The following is a 23042-nucleotide window of genomic DNA, read 5'->3' as shown; positions in this document are numbered from 1 at the left end:
CAGGAAGCAATCCAAAGTGTGCTAAAAAGTCAGAGCCTATAATCGCTGTATTAACATCAGCAATGACAAAATTCCATGTAAAAGCTCGTCTCAGCCCTAAGTTTAATGTTAATGTCATCATACCGTAGGTGTGAATGGCAGAGTTGTTTGCTGCACGAAGTTCATATTCTATATGCTTTTGGTTCTTACAAACGAATGATTTAGGGAGGCAGCATATGTCGGATCCAGTGTCAATCAAAAATTTTGTATTAGTTGTACGGTCGACGATTTGTAGGCGGCGCCCTCCAGCTTGGCAGTCAGCTGACGCCATCACTGGCTGCCTTTGGAGTTTGTCGGAGAAGTGAAATTGCATGGTGGAATGCACTTCTCAGCTTGATAGCCAAAACGCTTGTGGTACCAGCATAGATTGGTTTGCTCTGTAGTGTCAGAGGAGCTACCTGCGTGATAACGACTACTAGACAAACTCCTCTGACGTGACCTAGGTCGCCTGTCACGTAGGGAATCAACATCTTTACGCATATTTTTCATTTGCAACTCCAAAGCAGATAATTTTGATAAAACTTCAGTTAATTTTGGGTCATCAGAAAATGAAGATTTAGGATTTGGTGAATTAACGGCATTCAAAGATGTAGGCATACTAGTGAGAGAATGGCAAAAAGATGCGTTAGGTTGGACTGCTAGAATTTTGTCGGCAGTAATTGCAAGTGTGTCAGTTTGGGCACTTGTTTGGACTTGCAAAATACTTTGTACATGAGCAGGAAGTCTCTGCATCCAAATAGTTTTCAGTAAACTATCTTGGATTGTGGTCGAACCTACAAGTGATCGAAGGTGGCGTAGGAACTGAGAAGGAGTTTTGTCACCTAGTTCCTCCTCCATCAATAGCTGACGAATGCGTTGCTCCTCAGATAGAGACAACCGTCTGATTATTTCAGACTTAAGAGTAGAGTAAGGAGTTTCAACAGGTGGATCTATTATAAGATCCTCCACTTCATTAGCATAGCGCTCATCAAGATGTGAAATTACATAAGAGTATTTAGTTGTTTCACTCGTGATGTGAGCCAGTGTAAACTGAGCCTCAACTTGGGCAAACCAGAGCCTTGGTTTCTCTTTCCAGAATGGTGGAAGTTTTATGCTTACCCGGTGGATGTGATGATCTTCATGTCGTTCGTCGGAATGGGCTGTATGATCTGGCTGATGCTGTGGTAGAACTGGTGGAAGATCAGGTAGGTTGGCTTCTTGAGGATGTACAGAAATGTGATTTTGTTCTTGTCTTCCATTCAAATCTTGAAGTTGTCTTTGTAGGTTGGCATTCTCACTCTCTAATTGAGCTAGGCGCTCCAAAAGTTCTTGGTCCATGGCGTAAAACGATAATTTGGGGAAAGGTGAAAAATAAATGAAGTTTTGGTAGAAGGTTGAAATTTAATGTAGGAAAAACATCAATTTAGTTTGAAATAATTTACTTGTTAGTCGGGGTCACCATTTCTAGCGGATAGACGCACTAAAACAAATCATTCTAGTAAAAGGTCATTTAATTTGCAGAGAATAGTTAAGTAGTGTAATCCACTAGATTCAAATCAGAAAAACTGTTGTTAAAACTGTTGTTACCTAGGTTGCTAGGATAACAAAAAATAAACAAATGATTAAAGTAAATACAGAACACATGGTTATTGTGTTAGACAGTTTAGTGGCACCACATTTTTATAAATATCTCAAGTAAGGCGTTTTGTTGATTTGGTGTACACTTCTATTAATCATACATGGTTTTCTTAACTTTTTGTATATGTGTAAAATCACTGTGTTTGTCAAGTGTTTTGATACTCGGTAACAATATCCTTGTGTTAGCAATCTTGTTTTAAAATAAAAATAATTCACTTTCTTTTACCGTACCCAGCCATGGTGGAAGGATGAAAAATAGGAATATTACACCTATATGTTTCATCCTTCCACCGTGGCACCCTGTATAAATACAGGTACAATATCTCAATTAATACAGTTGTTTATATTGGGTGGATCCGTACTCAACAGTTACACTTTTTTTTAGGGAGAGGAGGTAAAAAAATGCTTTTACGCACACAGGTAGCCATCCTGTAGTGTGAGACTCCTGAGCTTGTCAGACTACTCACTAAAAAACCCCCTCTACTCTGTTGGACACAGACCTGGGATTGTTTGTCACATTACTTCAGGTCAGGTCAACATGTGACCTAAGCCCTCAGGGCTTGCGCCGTTTCTGGCATTCAATTTCTTTATGACCTAGACTGCATCTCCGTCAAGCTCTAGCTTCTTTGTACGGAAAATATCCTGGACGAAATGTGACATACAGGTCCAATTGTCCTCACACTCCATCATCATAATGACCGTGTCTACCAACAACTGCCCTACATGTTGTTCAGTCTCCAGGCGGGAACCTTCCCAACGCTGGCAGCGGAAGAAGGTGTGCTCCGCGTCGTCGGGAGTGCCTGGGCAGTATAAGCAATTGGGTGACACAGCTTTGCCCATCCTGAACAGGTACGACCGAAAAAACCCATGACCTGTCAGAAACTGGGTAAGGTAATAGTCCACCTCACCATACCGCCGGTCAACCCATGGTTGGACTTGCTGAATCAGTCTCCTGGTCCAGCGTCCCCGCGACTCCTGTTCCCAGCTCTCCTGCCAGAGCTGGTAGGTGCGGTTGCGCTCCTCCGTTTTTGCATGGTCCTCTCCGCGCCGCTGATAAATCGCTTTCCTCTCCACCGCCAAAAGTTTTACTCCAGCAACCACCAAGATGGCAGGTTCAGACACTGTTCGGTAGGCGGATGCTACCCTGAGTGCTGCCTGCTGCACTCTGGCAAGCCGCATCCTATACACCTCCTTATTGAGTGTGTCTGCCCACACTTCCGCACCATACAGGAGCACAGACTGAACTGTAGACATCAACAGCCTTCTGCGACTGGAACGAGGACCTCCGACATTGGCCATTAACCGGCTAAGAGAAGAGATCACCTTAGCGGCCTTGTCCGCCGTTCGGAATATCTGGTCCCGCCAGCTAAGCTTAGAGTCCACCATGACACCAAGATACTTGGCGGCGCACCCTATAACAACATTAACAGTTACATTAACAACTTACAAGTCTGTAGCACAGAAATAGTTAAAAAATATTAGAATACTTTATTGAAAAATAGCACAACATGTGATATAAATGGTATGCTGCAAATTATTCACCATAGTTTTGTCAAAGAATATCCCATGGACAACAAAAACTCACGAACCAAACAATTTAGCCACACTGAATAAAGGAAAAGCACAAGTACGACAAAAACACACATTAGCCAACTGTTTTATTACATCGCTAATCATTATATAACCGCAAAACGGTGCTAAAGTTTAGAGTACTGTGAACATGTACAGTGCTGCAATGAGTTCGGCTTACATAGACATAGACATATTTTATTTACACAAAACGTTCTTTATAAAGTACATTTCATACATAAGAACAGGTGTTTCGTCATAGTGATGTATTAGTAAAATTAATAGTTAAAATAATTAAAATAAACTCATGTAGGATATCAGAGACTTTTTATCTACACTATAGGGTTCTCCAAAACTTCGTCAAGTGAATAGTAGGCTTTCTCAATTATTTTATCTTTTATTTTATCTTTGAATTGAGTAGCATTTAAATTTTTAAGATACAGGGGTAATTCATTGTACAATCTAAGTCCCATATATTGAGGGCTGTTCCTAAAAGTCGTCAATTTGTGATGTGGTAATCTGTAATTATATTTATTCCTTGTATTATAATTATGTGTAAATTTGACTACATCTGACAAATTTTCCTTAGTGTTATGTATCAAATTTAGAATTTCATTTATGTATAATCCAAAAATGGTGTGAATTCTAAGACTTTTAAACAGGTTTTTACATGATTTTCTCCTTCTTGATTTGGTTAAGATTCTAATAATTTTTTTCTGTGAAATTAGTAGGGATTTGACTTCTGTTGACACTCCCCACAGTATGATTCCATACCTCAAGATGGATTCAACGTATCCATAGTAAACTGTGATACCGGTACATGTATCCTGGGGTACACAGTTTATCAGGTGAAAGAAAGCAAAAGAAATAGATCTTAGTTTGCCTTTCAACTTATCCATGTGAATCTTCCAATTAATATGAGTATCAAGCAATACACTCAAAAATCTATGAGATTCTACTAAATTTGGAATTTTATCGAGAATTACACTGTTTTTTAAAGAAAATTTGATTATATGAGTTTTGTCAATATTCAGCTTTAAACCATTATCTGAAAACCAATTTTTCATACAATCCAAAGTGTTTTCCATTGATACAATTAAGTTATTTACTGAATCCTCTCTTATGATTGCTGTCGTATCATCAGCAAATAAGATTAAATCTCTGCCAATAGCTTTTGGAAGGTCATTAATAAAGATCAGGAAAAACAGAGGGCCCAATATTGACCCTTGAGGTACACCATAATTAGATAAATTCCAGTTTGACATATGTTTCACACCGTTTTTGGTCACTATTGTTCTATACTTTCTGTTCTGTAAATAAGAGTCTAATAAAGAAAAACTTTTACCCTTTATACCGTAGTCTTTTAATTTAGAAAGCAAAATTGAATGATCCACACAATCAAAGGCTTTAGATAGACAGAAAACACCAGCAGTAGTTTCAGACCTGTCCAAAGCCCCTGTCACATTATTGATCAATTCAATCAGTGCACTGTTAGTGCTGAATGTCTTTCTAAACCCAAACTGGTTTTCATAAAACAAATCATTGCTGTTAAAATAGTTTACTAGACGGAAATTGAAACTTTTTCAAATATCTTTGAAAAATTACTTAAAACAGATATTGGGCGGTAGTTATTTATATCGGTTCTAGCCCCTTTTTTGTATATCGGAGTAATCAGGCCCACTTTTATAAACGGGCAGACTGGGCATATGCCCAGGGGCGCTGAAGGTTTGGGGGCGCCCACCGGGTGCCCCTCAACCACCACCTGCCTGGACTATGAAAAAAGGGGGGCACTGCTTTTGGGTTTGCCCAGGGCTCCACTGACCCTTAACGCGGCTCTGGGAGTAATATGAGAGTATTTCAATTTTTCCGGGAAAATACCACATTCAAAACATTTATTAATTATATCTGAGAGGGGTTCAGCAATTTTATATGCTACTGCTTTGATGAGTGAAATGGGAACTTCATCCCAACCCACCGTTGTCTTATTTTTCAAAGAAAATATTATTTTTAAAATTTCATTTTTGTTGGTTGGTTCAAAGTTGTACAGTGAACACCCCTTTATATCCACAGATATTTTCATATTTGGATGGACACCCTTTACAAATGGATTTGGCAAGTTTAAGCTATTAACAACATAAAAAAAAAGAATTAAAAGTTTTGGCAACAACATTTTGGTCTTCAATTAATTCATTATTAGAGACTTTTAATGAAATATGATTGCCACAACTCTCCTCTTTTCTAATGCCTAATTCGTTATTTACAACTTTCCACATAGCTTTTGGTTTATTTAATGCATTATTTATATATTTGCTGTTAGACCTTTTTTTAGAACGGTTTACAACTTTACAAAATATCTTTTTATAAGACTTTACATAGTTAAGAAAAGTTGGGTCTGTATAGGTACTGGTTTTGGCTTGCCAATGCAACTCACGCTTTCTTTTGCTAGAAACCTTGATACCTGTTGTTACCCAATCCAATATAACAGTTTTTATCTTTGATTTCTTTTTTACAGCCTTTAGTGGGAAATAATGATTCAACTGCCCTATAAAATACCTCAAAAAATGGTTGTAACTATCATTAACGTTACAATTATCCAAACATAATTGACTTTTGATAATTGATAAGTTACTTTTATAAAAACTTATAAAACTCATAGCACCCCGATTAACAAGTCCAGCTGTTGCATACGCAACCAGCTATCTGCAGAAAAATTAATGGAAAATTTCAAATTACTGAGGTAGCGATAAGGACCTAATCCTTAGATTAATGTAGAGTTCTCTTTATAACTTAGTTTTGACAAAATCACACCTAGGAATTTATTGGGGGAGGGGGCACAAGGTTTGGATCTCATTAAATTAAATTATGTCTGTCTATTATGGTACGATACATAACAATTTCCTCCAAAAAACCTTCTAAAAAGAACAGGGTTTATTGGTTTATTCCCTCTTCTGCATGACCGGAGTTTTTGGAGACATGCCTGTTATGTAACAAAACTACTGTACTTGTAAAGCCATTAGCCAGCTCAACATCTTGACTAAAATACAATATACAGTGACCATTATTTGTGTTACTGATGAATTCAAACTCTATTCGATTTTCCAATTCCCTCAGAAAATGTGTCGAGCTACAATTATGCAGTTGAATTTTATTACCCCTGTTGCCATATTTTCAAGAATAAATTGTACATTTTCAGTTGTGTTTAGTGGATTTCCTATACGCCAAAGTATAGTCCACCTTTAATTATGATTAAAAAACCTTTAAGAAACCTTTAGGAAACCCACTAGTCCAACGCTCTCCGACACAACACCTTCCTACAAGTCTCCGACACCTTCCAACAAAATTACTTTGTGGCTTTAAATGGACTGTAACCCACATTGCTCTCTGGAACATTGTTGTCGGACGTCGGATCCGACTTGTCTCCAGTCTGCGTGCACCAGACCTAGATTCGTCACTGTCTAGCTTTGTGTGTGACATGAGTATTGACAAACGTTTTATCGAAGCGGTTTGGGAGCATCCCTTTCTTTATACAGTAGGTTATAAAAGCTGCATAAAGGACATATTCTGATGCTTTCAATGATGCAAGTTCTATGCATTTGAGTGGTGATTGGTTTTTAAATTGTGGACCAACTATTATAGAAAACGATTATGCGAACAAAGAACCATCAGATGGACAAATGATGACCTCTTTTACTACTCTAGCAGCCAAAAAATTAACAAAAAAAGCCTGAAATATCTAATTTTTCATCGGTTACTGACGGAGCCCGTTGGGCCAATGGGTTCTTGCCTGTAAAAGAACAAACTATTGTTAGTTCTGTAGTTATGTTCTAATTGTCTATTTTAAAGTATATTATTTATGATTTTTTTCAAGGTCTGCATTTAGGAGCATGGAAAAAGAGAACAAAGAATTTTACAATAAGCCTAGTCCGTACATTACTGCTAACTTGTTCTCCAAGCTTACTTTCAGGTAAAAACTGTTGCTTGATTTTTATATTTCATTTCATTTTCCTGGTATTTTGTTTCATTTCATTTTTGAAGTTGATACACAAAAGGAAATATTGTTATTATCAATTAAGACCAGGGCGCTACTTGGGTGTATTTTATCACAGAATGTAGTGAAACGCCTTATGTAGTTTTATTACTGACTAAAAGACCAGGGGCCCATTTCATAATAAAGTACAAACTAATATTATTAGTAAATCAGCTGATCACCCAATGCAAATCTTATGGAAATTACAAGTTACAACTTGTAACTTGTAACTTGTAGTTTATTATGAAATGGGCCCCTGCTGTTTCATTAGCCTCACCATTTAATAAAATGTGAATCATGTTTAAAACTACTTATTTTACAGTTGGACTTTCAAAACATTCTGGAAGGGCTATAAAAGAGATTTGGATTCCAATGATCTTTTTACTCCACTGGATGAGCATAGATCTTCAAAACTGGGTGACTGCATTGAAAAGTAAGTTAACATACATTTTACATTAAATATCAAAAATTACTTGTGGTACTGCCATTCTAAACTATGTAAAATTATTAGATAACTAGTTGTTTAGCCCGTGCTTCGCAACGGGCAAGAATTCTTAAGGGAATAATGTGGGTCCCTAAATCTACTGTAAAAACAGTTTAGAGGTAAAGCTCAATTGTAACTATTGCTTATTTTAATGAAAATCTCTCACGTATTTACATGTGAGACGGAATAAAAACTAATAACGTTATTGTAGTGTAAAAAATTAACTCAGGAATAGTTATAAACTCAATGGTTCTTTAAAGCTGGATATAAAAATTCTTAAAAAAGGTGTACAAAACATCGGCTAACCGTTACATACCTTACAGCTAACAGATGAACATTAAGATTCAATAGTGGACCATGTAGAGCTTTTAATTTTTAGTTATAACAGCATAATATAAAAACTTTCCTTACACAAAAAATTTAGTTTAAATGTGTAAAAGACATAAACACAATATGTCTTACACAAAACAAACAAATATTACATTTTTATCAACCATGTGCAGGCATGCAGTAAGTCAGGACTACTTATGTGTGATTAAAGGTAGATAAGGAAGTTTTTTAACTGGATGTTGAGGCATTTTACAAAACAAATAATCTTTTATAGGCTCTGGAATAAAAAATGTGCAGAACAGAGAGGGCACAAACGGAAGCCCAGCCTTTTCCGACTTCTGCTTCGGATTTTCGGTCTACAAATCTTCAGTCTTAGTTTTGTCTTAGCTCTCATGGAGGTAGTGGTCAAGTATGTACTTGTAAAGGATGTAACAATAAAGATCACAGGGCCTAGATTAAAGGATATTGGTTAGGGTAGAAGGTTTACCTGATTGGGAAAGATGTATACACAAAATTTTAAAAGTTATAACTCCCTTAATAATATAAGTTAAGAACTAATTACAGTATTTTTCTTTATGTTGACAAATTCCAAACAAGTTATAGAGTTAACATTAAAATGTTTATTGAAGTAGTAATCCCTTTACATGCTAAAGCTATGTCCAGCTTTTGATCTTCTACAGAGATCTAGATACATATATTGAAGCTTATAAATTAATTTTGCCACTCATCTTGTAAGCTATTGTGAGTTTTCTTCTCGTTAAGACTTTTAACAGTCAATGGTTGAAGATATCGACTTTTCAGTCTGAATGGAGAATTGTGTTCCAATACATATACATACTTCTCTAAGTATCTCCCCTTTATCTCTAAGTAAGTAAGTAATTCTATTCTATGATATTTCTAACAGGGCATAAGAAATTGTACCATTGTATTCTCCAAATATCATCTTTAATTTGTTTAAGGGTATCACAGCCCTTGTTTTTGGGCGGCCTTATAGAGTACTTCCGTCAGAACAGTGGGGTTACAATCTACGATGCTTATCTCAGTGCAGCTGGTATAGTGGTTTGCTCAGCCATTAACGTGTTGGTGATCCACCCTTACATGATGGGAATAATGCATGTGGGGATGAAGATGAGACTTTGTTGCAGCTCCTTAGTATATAGAAAGGTAAAGATTATATTTATCGATTCTGTGTGTTATGAAATTTTATTCCATCTTATCCAGTTACTTGGTCTTGATAAGGAGAGGTGAAGGCTGGGTAAGTTAAGAGTAGTCATCTATACTGTGAGAGGGGGAGGGGGGTGAAATATTTGTTATTCCTACCTTTCTACCAATAAATTATGTTCTTATGCTTGGTTTTGAGCAGTTCTTTGCCAATTTTTTTGGAAACCCCTAATCTATCTAGGAATTTTGGACTTTTCAAATTATAAAACATAATATTTGCAGTCAATAGTCATGAATCATGAATAGGGATGTTTCAGAGTGAATAATAAAAAGACCAAATGAATCAAATCTCCATAAAACCATTCCTACAGGCACGTTTTCCTAGATGCATGGTATACGCCGCAGCGGAGTGCTGCGCTGCGGGGTGTCCGCAGAGCACACAATACACAGTACTACGCCAGAGTGTTTTCCTAGGAATAGTACATCACGCCCCGCCAGCTGGGTTCAGACTGCAGCTGCCCTGATTCATTCTAGAGGAGTCTACATTGCAGTTCGCAACGGGATAGCGAGGAGTTTGTGTTGTTGTGCAACGAGTCCGCACCCCACTAAGTTTAGGAAAACACTACAGTAGTCCGTTTTTGTCTGTGATGCGGTCTAAAAATACATTGAACATTGAACAGCTAGAAAAACGTGCCTGGGCGTAATTAAAATTAACTAGAACACAAATCTTTGAATTCTGGCCCCTGGTAGTAATAAAAATAAATATTCCAGGCTCTACAACTGAGTAAAGTGGCCTTGAATGAAGCCACTGTTGGAAGAGTAGTCAATTTGGTGAGCAATGATGTTGGTCGACTGGACGGATGTATTCTGTTCTTCCCTTACCTCATCATCGGTCCTCTACAAACCATGGCGGTTACATACTTCTTGTGGGAACAGATTGGCCTTGCGTCTGTGTTCGGGGTGGCAGCGATGCTCACATTCATACCAATACAAGGTAAAATTCCGGGGATTATGGGCAGTTGAATCATATACTGTAGGTTTTCCTCAGTATTGCCACTTCCTTGAAGTTTTTAAATGCCTATCTCTTGTACATAGGGCACCTTTCTTCAAAAATTATACTATAACTATTAGTACAGCTCTGAAACATGTTCAGGTCTTTACCAGAGAGGTGACTTGTTGATTCATCAATTCAACACTATCTTAATTTTTTTTTTACTACACAACCATATGATATTTTTCACAAGTAGTATTCTTTACATGTTCAGTTTACATAAAATCTTAATAATCAAGTTTCTTGTTCTTCTTTTGTTTTATATTATGCATATTTGACAATATCACCTGTTCCTCTAGCTGCGCTAGAAACTTGGAATGTATTCTTGTGTATGTGACAATAAAGTAATATTTATTTATTTATGCTTCCCAATTTTTATCTTTGGGCTTTATACTATCTAACAAAAAGGTTGACTTTGAATAGTAACAAGACCAGGATTTGGACCGTTCCCTTTCATAACATAAAAAATGCCTTTGGCGTAGCAAACACACATAATAAATATCTCCTAAGCGTCATTTTTCAATGACTGGTGTTTCGCAAAATCTAACTTTCTGGTTCAATATTCTTCCTCACACAGACATTTGGTTCTACTTTTTAACAAAATTGATAATTTGTCCAACAGAAAACAATCGCAACCTTTACTGTGTTTGGTTTTGTCACATTTCTAGTGTCTGTGAAATCTGTGTAAAATGACGTGTGATGCATATTTAAAAAAATTAAGGATATATGAACAATTTGCCAACATACCAATACCAATCATTGTAAGCACATATAATCTCACTCACATTTTTTCAACAATTTCTTTTAAAATCAACTGGGTGTATATTTCAGGACCATTTTATCCAGGGCTCTTATAAATAAATAAATAATAAATAACAAATAATAATAATAAATTAATAAATAAATTAATTAATTAATTGTTATTTGCTATAAGAAACAATCTACCTATTATCAAATGTTTGATCTCTACTCAATATTTTTTTTAAGTTCTTAAAATTTGAATATGTGATTTTTAGTGTGGTTGGGGAAAAAAACATCCAGTATTCGTCTGCGTACTGCAGCGCGGACCGACAAAAGAGTAAGACTGATGAATGAAATCATCAATGGCATTCAAGTAATCAAGATGTTCACTTGGGAGGACCCGTTTACAAAACTTATTTCTGATGCCCGAAGGTAACGTCTTTTGAATGATATATCTATCTGAGCTTTTCCAATAAACCCATGAAATTATTCAGTAAAATGGAAAAACGGTTTTGCAATTTCTGTAATCTTTTGCTTTTATAGAGAAGTATTATTTTGTCATCTTGAATGACCAATCTCGAATTCAAAGAGAAATCTTTCTTCGACCTTAATATTTGATAATAAAACAACTCTACTGCAGCATTTATTAGCTAGCAATATATACTGTTTAGAAACATCTTAGTTTATTTTTGCTTAGACTGTTGGTACAGTAAATACGTAGCCTAAATAAAAAAAAAAACTTGTTTACTGTACAGCTTATTTGAGAATGAGAATAGTATATGTAACTCAGTAAAATTTATTCACATCACTACACATTTTTTTTCTTAATGAAATTAACAATTAGTTTGTTGTAGAGCAGAACTAAAAGAGATCTCCAAATCTTCATATATCCGAGGTATTCTGTCATCATTTACGATTTTCCATATCCGCATAGCCATCTTTGTAAGTCTCCTAGCCTATGTCTTCAGTGGAAGCTACATCAATGCTACAAAGGTAAATACAAGCATAAATTATATTAGAAAATGTTTTTTCATCATAAAACATTGCTGCACTCAAGAAACTATATATCCTTCATCGTTAGGCGCAAATATTTGCACAAAGCTATTGGAGGCATTTATGTTCATTCCCAGATCACAAGAAACATTCGACTCAGCTCGGTTATCAACTTTCTGTTGTTCTCAGGAATGTGCCTTTGTTGTTGTTGCCTTTGTTCTTTGTCAAAGTTGTTGCCAGTTTTTTTATCAAAATCGTCTTAGCTTATGTGAGCCATTTCGGTTGAATACACAAACATTTTTACCTAGTCAAACCCAAACGGTTATGACCCGCTAACTTGGCCATCAACAAAACATAATGCAGAAAATAGTATTTTAGACACTAGAACATTCTGTGACTGTGTGACACAACTACCGGTATGTTCTATTTTAGTAAAAAATCGGCAACAGCTATTCCATCTCGTAGATGGGATGTCTACCTCAGGATCCAATAGTGAAAATGTATGAATGTGATTGTTTGTTAGTTTCTTTTTGGCTTCCATATGCTTTTTTGACAGACAATTGCAGAGTTATTCATTAAATAATTATTTTTGTATCTTAAGAAATGCTGTTTGTTTTTACAGGTGTATATTGTCACTTCATATTACAATGTTCTTCAACATACAATGACAATATTCATGCCAAAAGCTATTACCCAAGGAGCAGAAGCATTGGTTTCCATAAAAAGGCTTCAGGTGTGTACTTTATGAAGTGATAACCAGTACAAATTTTAATCTCTGTAAATAAGTTTCGTCGTCAATATACACGATTCAATTTGTTTTTATATCACAGACAATTTCTTAAAAAGAAAATTCAGATATGATAAAACTGAAGGGTTTATTAAAACACAAAAATAAACTTGTGTTCTTAATAGCATAATCAGAACAACAAACTACGCTTGTTTACCTTTTTAAAACAATATTAAACACATGACTGTAAATTTAAATTAATGTTGAAAACGAAACAGTCTTCCAGCATCAAATATAAGCCAGTCCCTCAGCAAAAGATTTAAATAGATATTGGAGTTCTAAATTAATAATTGATTTGGTATATCACGACATAAGTTTGAATATTTTTTTATATGGGTAGGGATAACCATAGATGACTAGTAATTTAGTTTTTGATGTTTCATCTAAAAAAAACACAGGATAAATAGAGTATCGGAAAGTTATAAATACAAACTGAAGTGTCTACAATGTTTTCCCTTTTAATAAAAATTTAGAAGTTCTATAAATGTATGAATGAAAACATTCTATGACTATATGTTGTGAGTCTAGTCAGTTCATCATGCTACAATCTATAACACCAATACAATATATTTCAGGATTTCTTAAATTCAGCTGAAACTGAAGCTCCCACTCTATCAAGAGAAGATAAAGAGGCGATTGTTGTCGAACAAGATGAAATATCAGAAGTGGCTGTCGAGCGCAAGCCACAGTTTGCCGTATCCATCATGGACGGAGTTGCCAAGTGGACTACAAGCCAACTTGAGAACTCTCTTGTCAATGTGAATCTCAACGTTCGGAGTGGACAACTAGTGGCCGTCATCGGTTCCGTTGGTTGCGGCAAGGTAGTCGGCAAGTCTCAGTATGATCTCTTGAGTTCCATGATTCAAGTCAGCTTTCCATGTTATTCAAGTCAGCTTTTGTTATTCAAGTTAGCTTTTCATGTTATTCAAGTCAATGAGTAATGGATAATCTTCAGTCATACTGACGAGATGTTGGTATTTGAACAACTCTCCATAAACATTTTGAATCACAATATGCGTAGACTAAAAGAAAATGTAATTTTGTTCTACCCAAACAAATTAAACATAAATACAGGGTAAAATTAGAAAAGTGATTTATGTGAAGGCAGTGGAATTTTAAAAGATTCCCCTTTCATCAGTTTTCAATGTTCATAAACAAGTTTGTAAATCTTTCTTTAATTATGCTTTACAACTGTCTCGGAAAACATATCTTAATGTGAATGAATCATGTTTAGAAGGCAAATTACTTTGGATGAATAATCTTTTCCACAATAGTAGACATTTCGTCCATTGCTATTAGAATGTATAGTCATAAACACTCTTTCACTAATTCACTCACCTAAAAATTGTTTCCAGACTTCACTTCTGCAAGTTATCCTAAGAGAGTTGCCTTTGTCCTCTGGAAGTATTCATGTGTCAGGGAAACTCTCGTACGCCAGTCAAGAGCCTTGGCTGTTCGCTGGGAGTGTCCGGCAGAACATTTTATTCGGAGCTCCTTACGACAAGCAGCGATACCAGAAAGTGGTGGAAGTGTGCGCGTTGTGGCAAGACTTCAAACAGCTATTCGCTGGAGATAAGACCATCGTAGGAGATCGAGGAGTGTCCCTCAGTGGTGGACAGAAAGCTAGAATCAACCTTGCAAGGTATTGTAAGTATAAAGTATCTTTTACTTTTTTTCCACCCTGTTATAGACTATTGATCTGTATTGTGATTTAAAGACAGTATCATTACGGTGTAAGTCACATGGAGAGCCACTGCAATGGTAACTGCAATGATAAATAGGTGCAGGTAATAATGTCAGCCTTATCAGCGTCAACCACTACCACATTAAAAGATTTTAATAGTATTTTATAATAGCCTAATTGTGACTAATAACTACAGGTATGGCTCATTACAATGGTGGTTATTTTGATTTTATTGTAGTTGTATGTTATCAAATCAAAAACATCCTTGATGCATCTTTCTACATTGTACAGGATAGTTTCAGCATTACTATTTCATATTTTACTCTAACACCTTTTAAAATCCAATTTGAAAACATTGAACGCATTTAGTTGTTTATAATTTCTTATGTTTATGGCACATAAGTAATTTCTACCACATGTATTGTTCCTAATGTAATGTATTTGATTGATCCCCTGAATAATTTAATCTCAGTTGAATGTTTCAGAGCTGTGTACAAGCAAGCAGATATTTACCTATTGGATGACCCTTTGTCAGCTGTGGACCCCAGAGTGGGGAAACACATTTTCCAAGAGTGCATAAAAGGTAAGATAGGTGAAAAGTCAGGTTTTCCTAGGCGCGGAAGTGGAGAGCGGAGAGAGGACTCCACTTGTCTTAGGTACGGTAATTTAATGTTACTGTTTTCCTAGAAGCAGGGCGGAACACCATGTTAATCTCTTTTCCGCTCTTCGTGTTTGTCTCTCCGCTTCCGCGCCTAGGAAAACCCAGCTTTAAGAGTCCTTGAAGGCTAGCAACCATCTTGGATAATTTTAAACAGCTGCTGAAGAGTTATTTATCGTCCAAGAACATTTTTTCAAACACCAAACAGATTACAGTTTAAATATCTGCGGTATACTGTGGGATTAGAAATGTTCTTTTTAGTTTTGAATTGTTCTCCAAGGGAGTCCATGGAAGCTAACGGCCATCTTCCATTTGCCTGCCATAAGAGCAATGATAATTTTGTTCATTTCAAACAGCCACTGAAAAGTTATTTACCATCTCAAAATATTTTAAAACGCCAGATTGATTTTAGTATAAATATCTTTGTTTTACGAGTTACGTCGAGGCTCCAAGGACTCTTAATAGAAATGTCAACTGATTCAATAAAAATTGGTTTAGTAAACAACTCATTAAACAACTATAAACAATGTTAATGCATAGTATGATACAATCTTCTTTCTAATAATTTGGTTTACTATGGTTGCCAGATTCTTGAAAATTCTTGAAGCTGGAATAACACACAAATCTTCTTTCATTATAGCTTGCCACTATTAGAATGAAAATGCAGATTTTTCAGCAGAGTTAAGTTGATTATTCTTCATTTGGACTTTACAAAGTTACATAATTTGACATGTCTAGTTTTTCAATTGATTTAAGGTTTTCTGAAGACCAAAACGGTGTTGTTGGTGACCCACCAGCTACAACATTTGGATGGAATGCAGCATATTGTCCTTATGCAAGGGGTATGGATCACTTTACTTTACCCAACTCTCTTTTGTTTATTTATACGTGTTGATCCATCATGATTTCATACAAAGTAGTGCTATATAAATATGTCCAACACTAATTATTATTATCTGATTCCTCTTATTGCTATTCATACCCAAGATGTTTGACCTTGTTGACTGTCTCCATTTCTATCGCTCCTGTATCTTTTTATCCGCTCTCTACATTTGCATGTAAAATTTTATCCGCTACTTCCTACTTCATTTTTTTACCTCTTGAGTGTAGAATGTTGAAAATGTATACCTCCCTCCGAATGTTCCTCTTTCTGTTTGTTTCGTTATGGCTTTATCATGCCTCCACATCGCATGTCCAGTAAATTGGATTTTTTTAATTATCATTAACTTTGGATACTGATGAAGACATCTCTTTGGATCAGATTTGTAGTTAGATTTTTACCCAATTTATTGCAATTCCTTTTTATTTCTCATGTAGCTAAAACTTTGAAACGAAAACTGTATATCCAGTCCCATGGTTTGCATGTGATGGATGCACTATGGGCCCAAGAGAAAATGGCCCCCCCTTCCTACCTTGTAGATCAACTTTTCTCTTCCTTATGCCCCTGAGCCCAGGCCCATTTATTAAAGCGGCCGTGTGACATTCATAGTTAGTGTATCTATTGTATAACTAGCTATCAAACTATGCTAATTAAAGAATCAACTAAAAACAAAACCTTAATATCAATTTATATCATCTCCTTCATCCTACAATTATTCACCACTAATGTTCACCTTATTATTCCAAACAATAAAATTGTTACCTCAGGCATTTTAATTCAAATACACTAAACAGTATTTACTGTTTTGATTGATTTTCACATTTATTTACTCTTAACAGACAATCTTTAGGATATTTAAAAATATTGAATTTACAGTAAATAAGAAGCTTACAAACCATTCTACTTGTCTATGGAGGTCATTTCACTCCTAGCATCACATATGGAATCTGTAGTAACAGAATACAAATAAACTGATTCCCTCCCTCATTTTCAGGGTCGTGTAGTTGACAAGGGTACTTTCAGGGAGCTTCAGGCTTCAGGCCAACAATTCTCCAAACTGCTGCTGTCGTCAATTGCGCAAGAAGCCAAACTGTCACTGACCCCAGAGGAGCCTCGGATCTCACGGACTCGTCTGACCTCACACCAGGTAAACTTGAGTGAATATGTTTTGTATGAATACGATAGGCAATGCAACAGAATCTTATATTAAGGGATGCCTCATAAAAAAAACTTGATGGATCAAAACTACAATTAAGATACAATAAGAGATTTTTTTTCAAAAAATTATATCAGCGACTCATTAAAAAAATGTAGGACTGTTAAAACAAAGGTTTTCATTTATGACTTGTACCTAACCTGTGTCTTATTTTGTTCTTTTACTACTATACAGTTCTTTGTGTTATCTTTTGTTATTTTCCACTTATTGCATGTCTTTTTAGTAATATTTTTGTATTCAAAATCATATCTAACCTAAGAACTCTGATTCCAGATCCCAAAACGTCATGAAAACTCACTTTTAACCGATCCTGATTGAAAATATCTACAATATTCCCATTGTTTAGATATGCAGCGTATCAGTTTGAATTTAGTGAATCAATTAGATCCATTCATCGTACATATTTTAATTTGACCATCTCCTCTGATTGCAGAGTATTTGCTCGTCAGTCGATGGCATTGACAATGAGGACAAGGGGTCAGTTGAGAGCTATGCCACGGGGAGGATCCGTTCGTATGTTTTCACCGAGTACTTCTCTGCCGCGGGAAACATGTGTCGTGTTGTGCTCATGCTTCTTCTCTGTCTTATGACTCAGTTGCTGGCCAACGGAGGCGATTATTGGGTGACGCACTGGTGTGTTTTTGTCTCAAATTATCTAGAATGTTTAGAGTTGAGGAAAGCAAAGTGATCTTAAATTAAAACATTTTACTATAGTTTTGCATCCTGTATCTTTTATCTGAAATGTGTGGTGTGAAAAAAAAGTTTAAAGTTGAAGGATCGAGGGTTTTGATCGGAAAGAGGTTTGTTTGGTTACAGAGAAAAATACGTGTTTGGGGTGATTTTTGCAGTGAAAAGATGCAGCAATGTAACTGTTTATATTATTAAGTTAATGTGATGTAATTGAAGTAAAATCGATAGGTGGATTATTTCAAGACATTTTTAAGACATTTAATATACATATCTATTGCTTTATTGAAGGTTATCTATAAGGACTACCTAAGTGTTAGGTATTATTTAGATTCAGAATGTGTCTGAATAAACAATCAATAAACATCTATAGAATCTTACTTTTGTTTCAGTACCAGTTAATTTTCCAATTTTTTTCTGTTATCTTAAAAATTATTTTAATTGGTTTTTTTATCTGTGACACAATATATCTTGATCCAAAATCTTTTTATTTCATCCACAAGACATTTTGTTATATATGTTTCTACAATCAGAGTAGTAGATTGCACTAAAATTATCAGGATCATTTTGAATCGATAACATCTTTGGCCAAGGAAGCAATATTTTAGTTTTGCCAGTACACTAATATGTTTTGACAATCTCCCATAAATACAAACAAAGTATTAATTACTCAGAGATAAAAATATATAAAGCAATAACAAAGTTGGCAACAAATTATTTAATGATCTAACGTGTTTCCCAGGGTGAACCTAGAGGAGTACGCCTATCCACGCCAGAGTGTTACTACCACAAACACTACCACTGTGGCTCCCCACTTTCTGTTCTACACTCCAAGAGATGTCTGCGTCACGGTGTTTGCGATATTAACTGTAGCAATGTTTGTTGTTACCTTACTGCGATCGTACTTGTTCTTCTTCTTGTGCATGCGTTCCTCAATGAAGCTGCACATTCAAATGGTCAACTCTGTCACTAGAGCGACAATGCACTTCTTTCACAATACATCATCTGGTGAGTCAATTAGACATACAAGATCAAAGTAAATATTCTTTTACAAACAAATAATATTGTAGGAATCGATCTGCAAACAAGTAATTCTGAAAAATGGTTTGAGAGGTTTAAAAGAAATGTTTAAAGAGATCCACGGCAGTCATGACTTCTCTTTGTATGCATAGGCTTGAGAAATTTGGTATGGTGAGTCTGTGAGTCAGTCGCTCAGTCAGTAGCGTCGCGGACTTCGGGCCCTAGATAACGATGACGTGGGTTTGGATCCTGTTCACTGCCACTAAATTATCAGTACAGTTCACCCTTGGTTTGCTAAGGCTATACATTGAGTAAGGGCAAATGCAAGGTTAAAAGAGGCCGACAACCTCTTTAATTAAAAAAAGAAAAGACAAAAAGTGGTCAGTTTTTGAAAATGTTCCCTACCACACTTCTATGTACCGTACGTTAAGGTTTGTGATACTTTTTACTCCTGACATATCAATACAGAGAACAGTGTAGAATCACCATGAAAAGTGCAGCATGAAAGATTTATTGACCCAAGAACAAATTGGAAATCCATTATTGAAGTAATTGTTGGTGATGGTGAGTTAATGTTTTTTTAAAGGGTTTTTTGTTAAGGTTTATTAAAAAAAATTCCATTACAATGATAAAATACAATACACAACGTTTCAGGATCTGGAATCTGATCCCGTCCTCAGGTGAAAACACTTAACCAACACATTACAACTAACAATACACATAGCCCAACCTTAGTGTTGGACAAACTACAGACAGTAGCAGTCAAGACATGATAAGAAATTCAAAATTACCAATCACAAAACAAAACAAAAAAATTGAGTTCAATATATAAATGGAATAAATCCAACTAATTGAGACTTATTGTTTTTAGGAAGAATATTAAATAGATTTTCCAAGGACATTGGAAATATAGATGAAAGCCTTCCAAATGCTCTCATTGAGTGTATCCAGGTAGGAGATTTGATATTGTCTTTTCTTATAATGAAGATTACCAGTGCTTGATTTGTGGCGGAACGGCATTCCGGTACTTCTCTTTCAGAAATATAAAAATGGCATGGCGGGGAGGGGGGGGGGGGGATAATCCCGGTTAGTTACAGTTCTGACACCTCACTTTTTTTACAAATCAAGCACTGAAGATTATTTTATAAAATATATTTGGTTAGAACCTTGATAAGAAGACTCTCATGATGATTATTAAATAAGGCTTGTTATCAAGATTGACTCCTTATTGAGGTTTGCATAACATGTGATTAAGGGTAAAATAAATTAAAATGGATATGAAAATGACACTTGTTATCAAAGGTGACTTGTTATCGAGGGTCTTCTTATCGAGGTTCCACTGTTTTAATATAACTCTGGTTATATTACAAACAAGTTATTCTGAGATCTGTCAACTGCCTGCAAGTGTTCAACTACCAGCGGGACTTGTTTTAGGACATGTTTCAGAACTTGTTGAGGGTCTTGTCTTGTTGCAGGTTATGTTTTGGGAAACATTGCGGGACAGTAGGACATGTGTGCGGGACTTGATTAATGGAGAGTTAGGTTAATCAACCTCCTCTTAATACAGTAACATACAATGTTTGTCTATGTGACAAGTTTTTTAATTAATAATCTATAAATGTACTTTTTTATTTTTCTTACAGAGATCACTGACACTGCTAGGGGTTATTCTGGTGGTAGCAGTTGTGAATCCGTGGGTTCTCCTGCCCACAGCGATCATTGCGTTTCTGCTCTACCTGCTTCGCAAGATGTATCTTTCTACGTCACGGGCTGTCAAAAGACTAGAGAGTGTTGGTTTGTTGTTTGTATAGACGTTTTTAACAATATCAACCAAAACCATAATGTAACTCACAAAGAAGTTGAACCAATCTATTTATTATATGAGAAGTGCAGCATGCAAAAAATGTGGATATCTGAAAAGAAACATAAAATATAAAATCAAGCATTTATTAGGTTAAGTGGATTTATTTATTTATTAAGGTAGACAGAACTGTAATATTCAAAAATATTGCCATGGATTCAAATGTATATGAAACCTTTAGCTTATTTGCATGATGAACTAACAAATTGCAAGACAATTTGACAAAACACGTAATGCAAATAACATGAACAAAAGTGCAAATAAATAACAAATAAATAAACAGACATAATTGTTCTCTCATTTAAAAATGGAATTTAAGCATAGGGATCATTAGATATTCTAAAGTGTAGAGGTTTTCAACTCTATGACTTTGAACTTAAACAAAAACATCAACTCAAATACTTATTTGTATAGTCGAGTAAATCCGTACGAGAACCCTAAAAAAATTGCTTTAAATTGTTTTATTGGTTATTTTGGCTTAGAATTATGTTTATTTTCCAGGAAAAAAAGTCTAATGAAATCGGAGTCTCGGAAGTCCAAAATTCAAGATGGCGTCCAAGATGTTGGTCAAATGTGTCCGTTAGCACAATAACTCAAGCAAAAATGATCCGAATTCGATGAAATTTGGTACCAACATGTAAACCTACATCTATTTGTACGAGTTCGCGAACCAGCATGATCGGACCATGGGAACAGGGGTTTATGGGGGGGTTTTATGGGGTAAAAATTGGTTTTCCCCATTTTTGACCCTAAAAACGTAAAATTTTGCAATTTATTTCGAAACCATTTCTGGGCTCAGAAAAAAAAACAATTTAGTACATTGAAGCGTTGTCATGGGCCTAATACCTAGTTACGGAGAAAATTCAAAAAAAAATTAAATTTAAATTTAAAAATCCTATGTTATTCTTACGGAGAATAAGAAAACTTGTTGTAGTTAGCCTGTATATGAAAATATTTTTATCAAATTTGGAAAATGCATTTGTTTTTTACTAAACTATTTAACATTTTACTAAAAACACTTTTTTACCCTCCCTGTCGCAGCAAACCGAAGTACTAGTTAAAGTATTGCTATTTAAATAGGGAATAAATGTGATATTTTTAATGTGATATTTTAGTGTAAATTCAATCAGGCAAATTGAAATTCGCTTAGGGTGCAGGTTTGCTGCGGCGGGGGTATTTTAATTTATGACTAATTTTTGCTTGAAAAATCCAATAATAGGTCTTAAAATAAAGATCACAAGCTTGCTAAAATGCAACATACATATTTTATTTACTTAAATAAATATCTATACATTTTTAGCCCGAAAGGATTTTTTAGATAAGAATAGGCTTGTATTAATCGGGAATCTGACCTATCATAATAATTTCAACTTAATCCGACCAGAAGTTAATGCGTGATTGAACTTCAAACAAACAAACTGTCACTAATTAATTTAATTTCCCAATAATATAATGTAATTTCCCAATTTTGTCCAAATTCAGGGACAAATTCATAGATATATTTCTGACTTACTACCGCGAAATGGGGAGTTGCCTTCATAATAATTAATAATAATTTTAACCTTTACATACATTTGGCTCTCAAAATGGAAACTATAACAGGATTCGTAAGATTACAAAACAAATCTTCAAACTTTAAACTAGAAAAGATGTGCAATGTTTGGCAGTATGATTTTAGCTCTGATTCGTCGTTCTCCGGGCTCAGGCCAAACCGTGTGCTCGTTTCCATTTGTTATGTTGTGTTATTGATTTAAATCATTATTTTACAATTGTATTTCATTGACACATCAAAAGCATCTAATATACGACTCCAACGGAAGGAAAATCAAGATATAAAAAAAGAAACACTGTTAATTTTAAGTAACATAAAATTGATAATTTTAAAAACATATTTCGAGTATTTGTCTTTTTATATATGGTTTTTTATTGTTGTCTAGATTAGGGGCCATTGCCTCTACACGCCACTAGTTATAGTACATATTTATTGATCAGACAGTCAAAATGTGTAGTTTTGAAAATTGATCTTTTACAGTTATCGTTTGTCTAAGTATAGCATGATTCTTATAGCATTTTTAGAGTTTCAGAACTGTATCTAAACTTTTTGGGCGTTCCTCCATAGATTGCCAGACCATAAGACAAAATATTTTTATTTTAGAATGTCCAGGTTATTAGTGACACTGGCCCTAAAAACATATAACCCTGAAGAAAGTTTTTGTATTATGATTTGTGTATATTTA

General features: G+C 35.2%; 2 protein-coding genes across 2 annotated transcripts in view; one reads left to right on the top strand and one right to left on the bottom strand.

Annotated features, from left to right (window-relative positions):
* LOC128991281 (probable multidrug resistance-associated protein lethal(2)03659) overlaps window positions 1-23042 on the top strand; it is a 47515-nt gene that overhangs the window by 10118 nt on the left and 14355 nt on the right. Inside the window, exons 2-18 of the mRNA XM_054414033.1 lie at window positions 7094-7189; window positions 7575-7685; window positions 8341-8475; window positions 9026-9230; window positions 9999-10221; window positions 11295-11451; window positions 11874-12012; window positions 12635-12745; window positions 13375-13620; window positions 14155-14441; window positions 14969-15066; window positions 15898-15983; window positions 17016-17168; window positions 17671-17870; window positions 18667-18932; window positions 19816-19895; window positions 20588-20738. Coding sequence (XP_054270008.1) covers window positions 7110-7189; window positions 7575-7685; window positions 8341-8475; window positions 9026-9230; window positions 9999-10221; window positions 11295-11451; window positions 11874-12012; window positions 12635-12745; window positions 13375-13620; window positions 14155-14441; window positions 14969-15066; window positions 15898-15983; window positions 17016-17168; window positions 17671-17870; window positions 18667-18932; window positions 19816-19895; window positions 20588-20738 — 2728 coding nt within the window. The 5' untranslated portion in view covers window positions 7094-7109. The remainder of the gene's footprint in view (window positions 1-7093; window positions 7190-7574; window positions 7686-8340; window positions 8476-9025; window positions 9231-9998; window positions 10222-11294; window positions 11452-11873; window positions 12013-12634; window positions 12746-13374; window positions 13621-14154; window positions 14442-14968; window positions 15067-15897; window positions 15984-17015; window positions 17169-17670; window positions 17871-18666; window positions 18933-19815; window positions 19896-20587; window positions 20739-23042) is intronic.
* On the bottom strand, window positions 310-1356 carry LOC128992892 (uncharacterized). Its single transcript, XM_054416637.1, has one exon. It carries the CDS (start codon window positions 1354-1356, stop codon window positions 310-312), a length of 1047 nt encoding a protein of 348 aa, XP_054272612.1.

This window comes from Macrosteles quadrilineatus, unplaced genomic scaffold (genome assembly GCF_028750875.1).
Source record: "Macrosteles quadrilineatus isolate MER2022 unplaced genomic scaffold, UCM_ALF_1.0 Scaffold_4__1_contigs__length_99947679, whole genome shotgun sequence".
NCBI lineage: Eukaryota > Metazoa > Arthropoda > Insecta > Hemiptera > Cicadellidae > Macrosteles > Macrosteles quadrilineatus.
The sequence above is the reverse complement of the archived record's forward strand: the minus strand, read 5'-3'. Positions and strand labels throughout refer to the sequence as shown.

What these genes read in the sequence shown, in the direction of transcription:
- LOC128992892 (XM_054416637.1), bottom strand. Translation starts at nt 1,356, where the DNA reads ATGGACCAAGAACTTTTGGAGCGCCTAGCTCAATTAGAGAGTGAGAAT.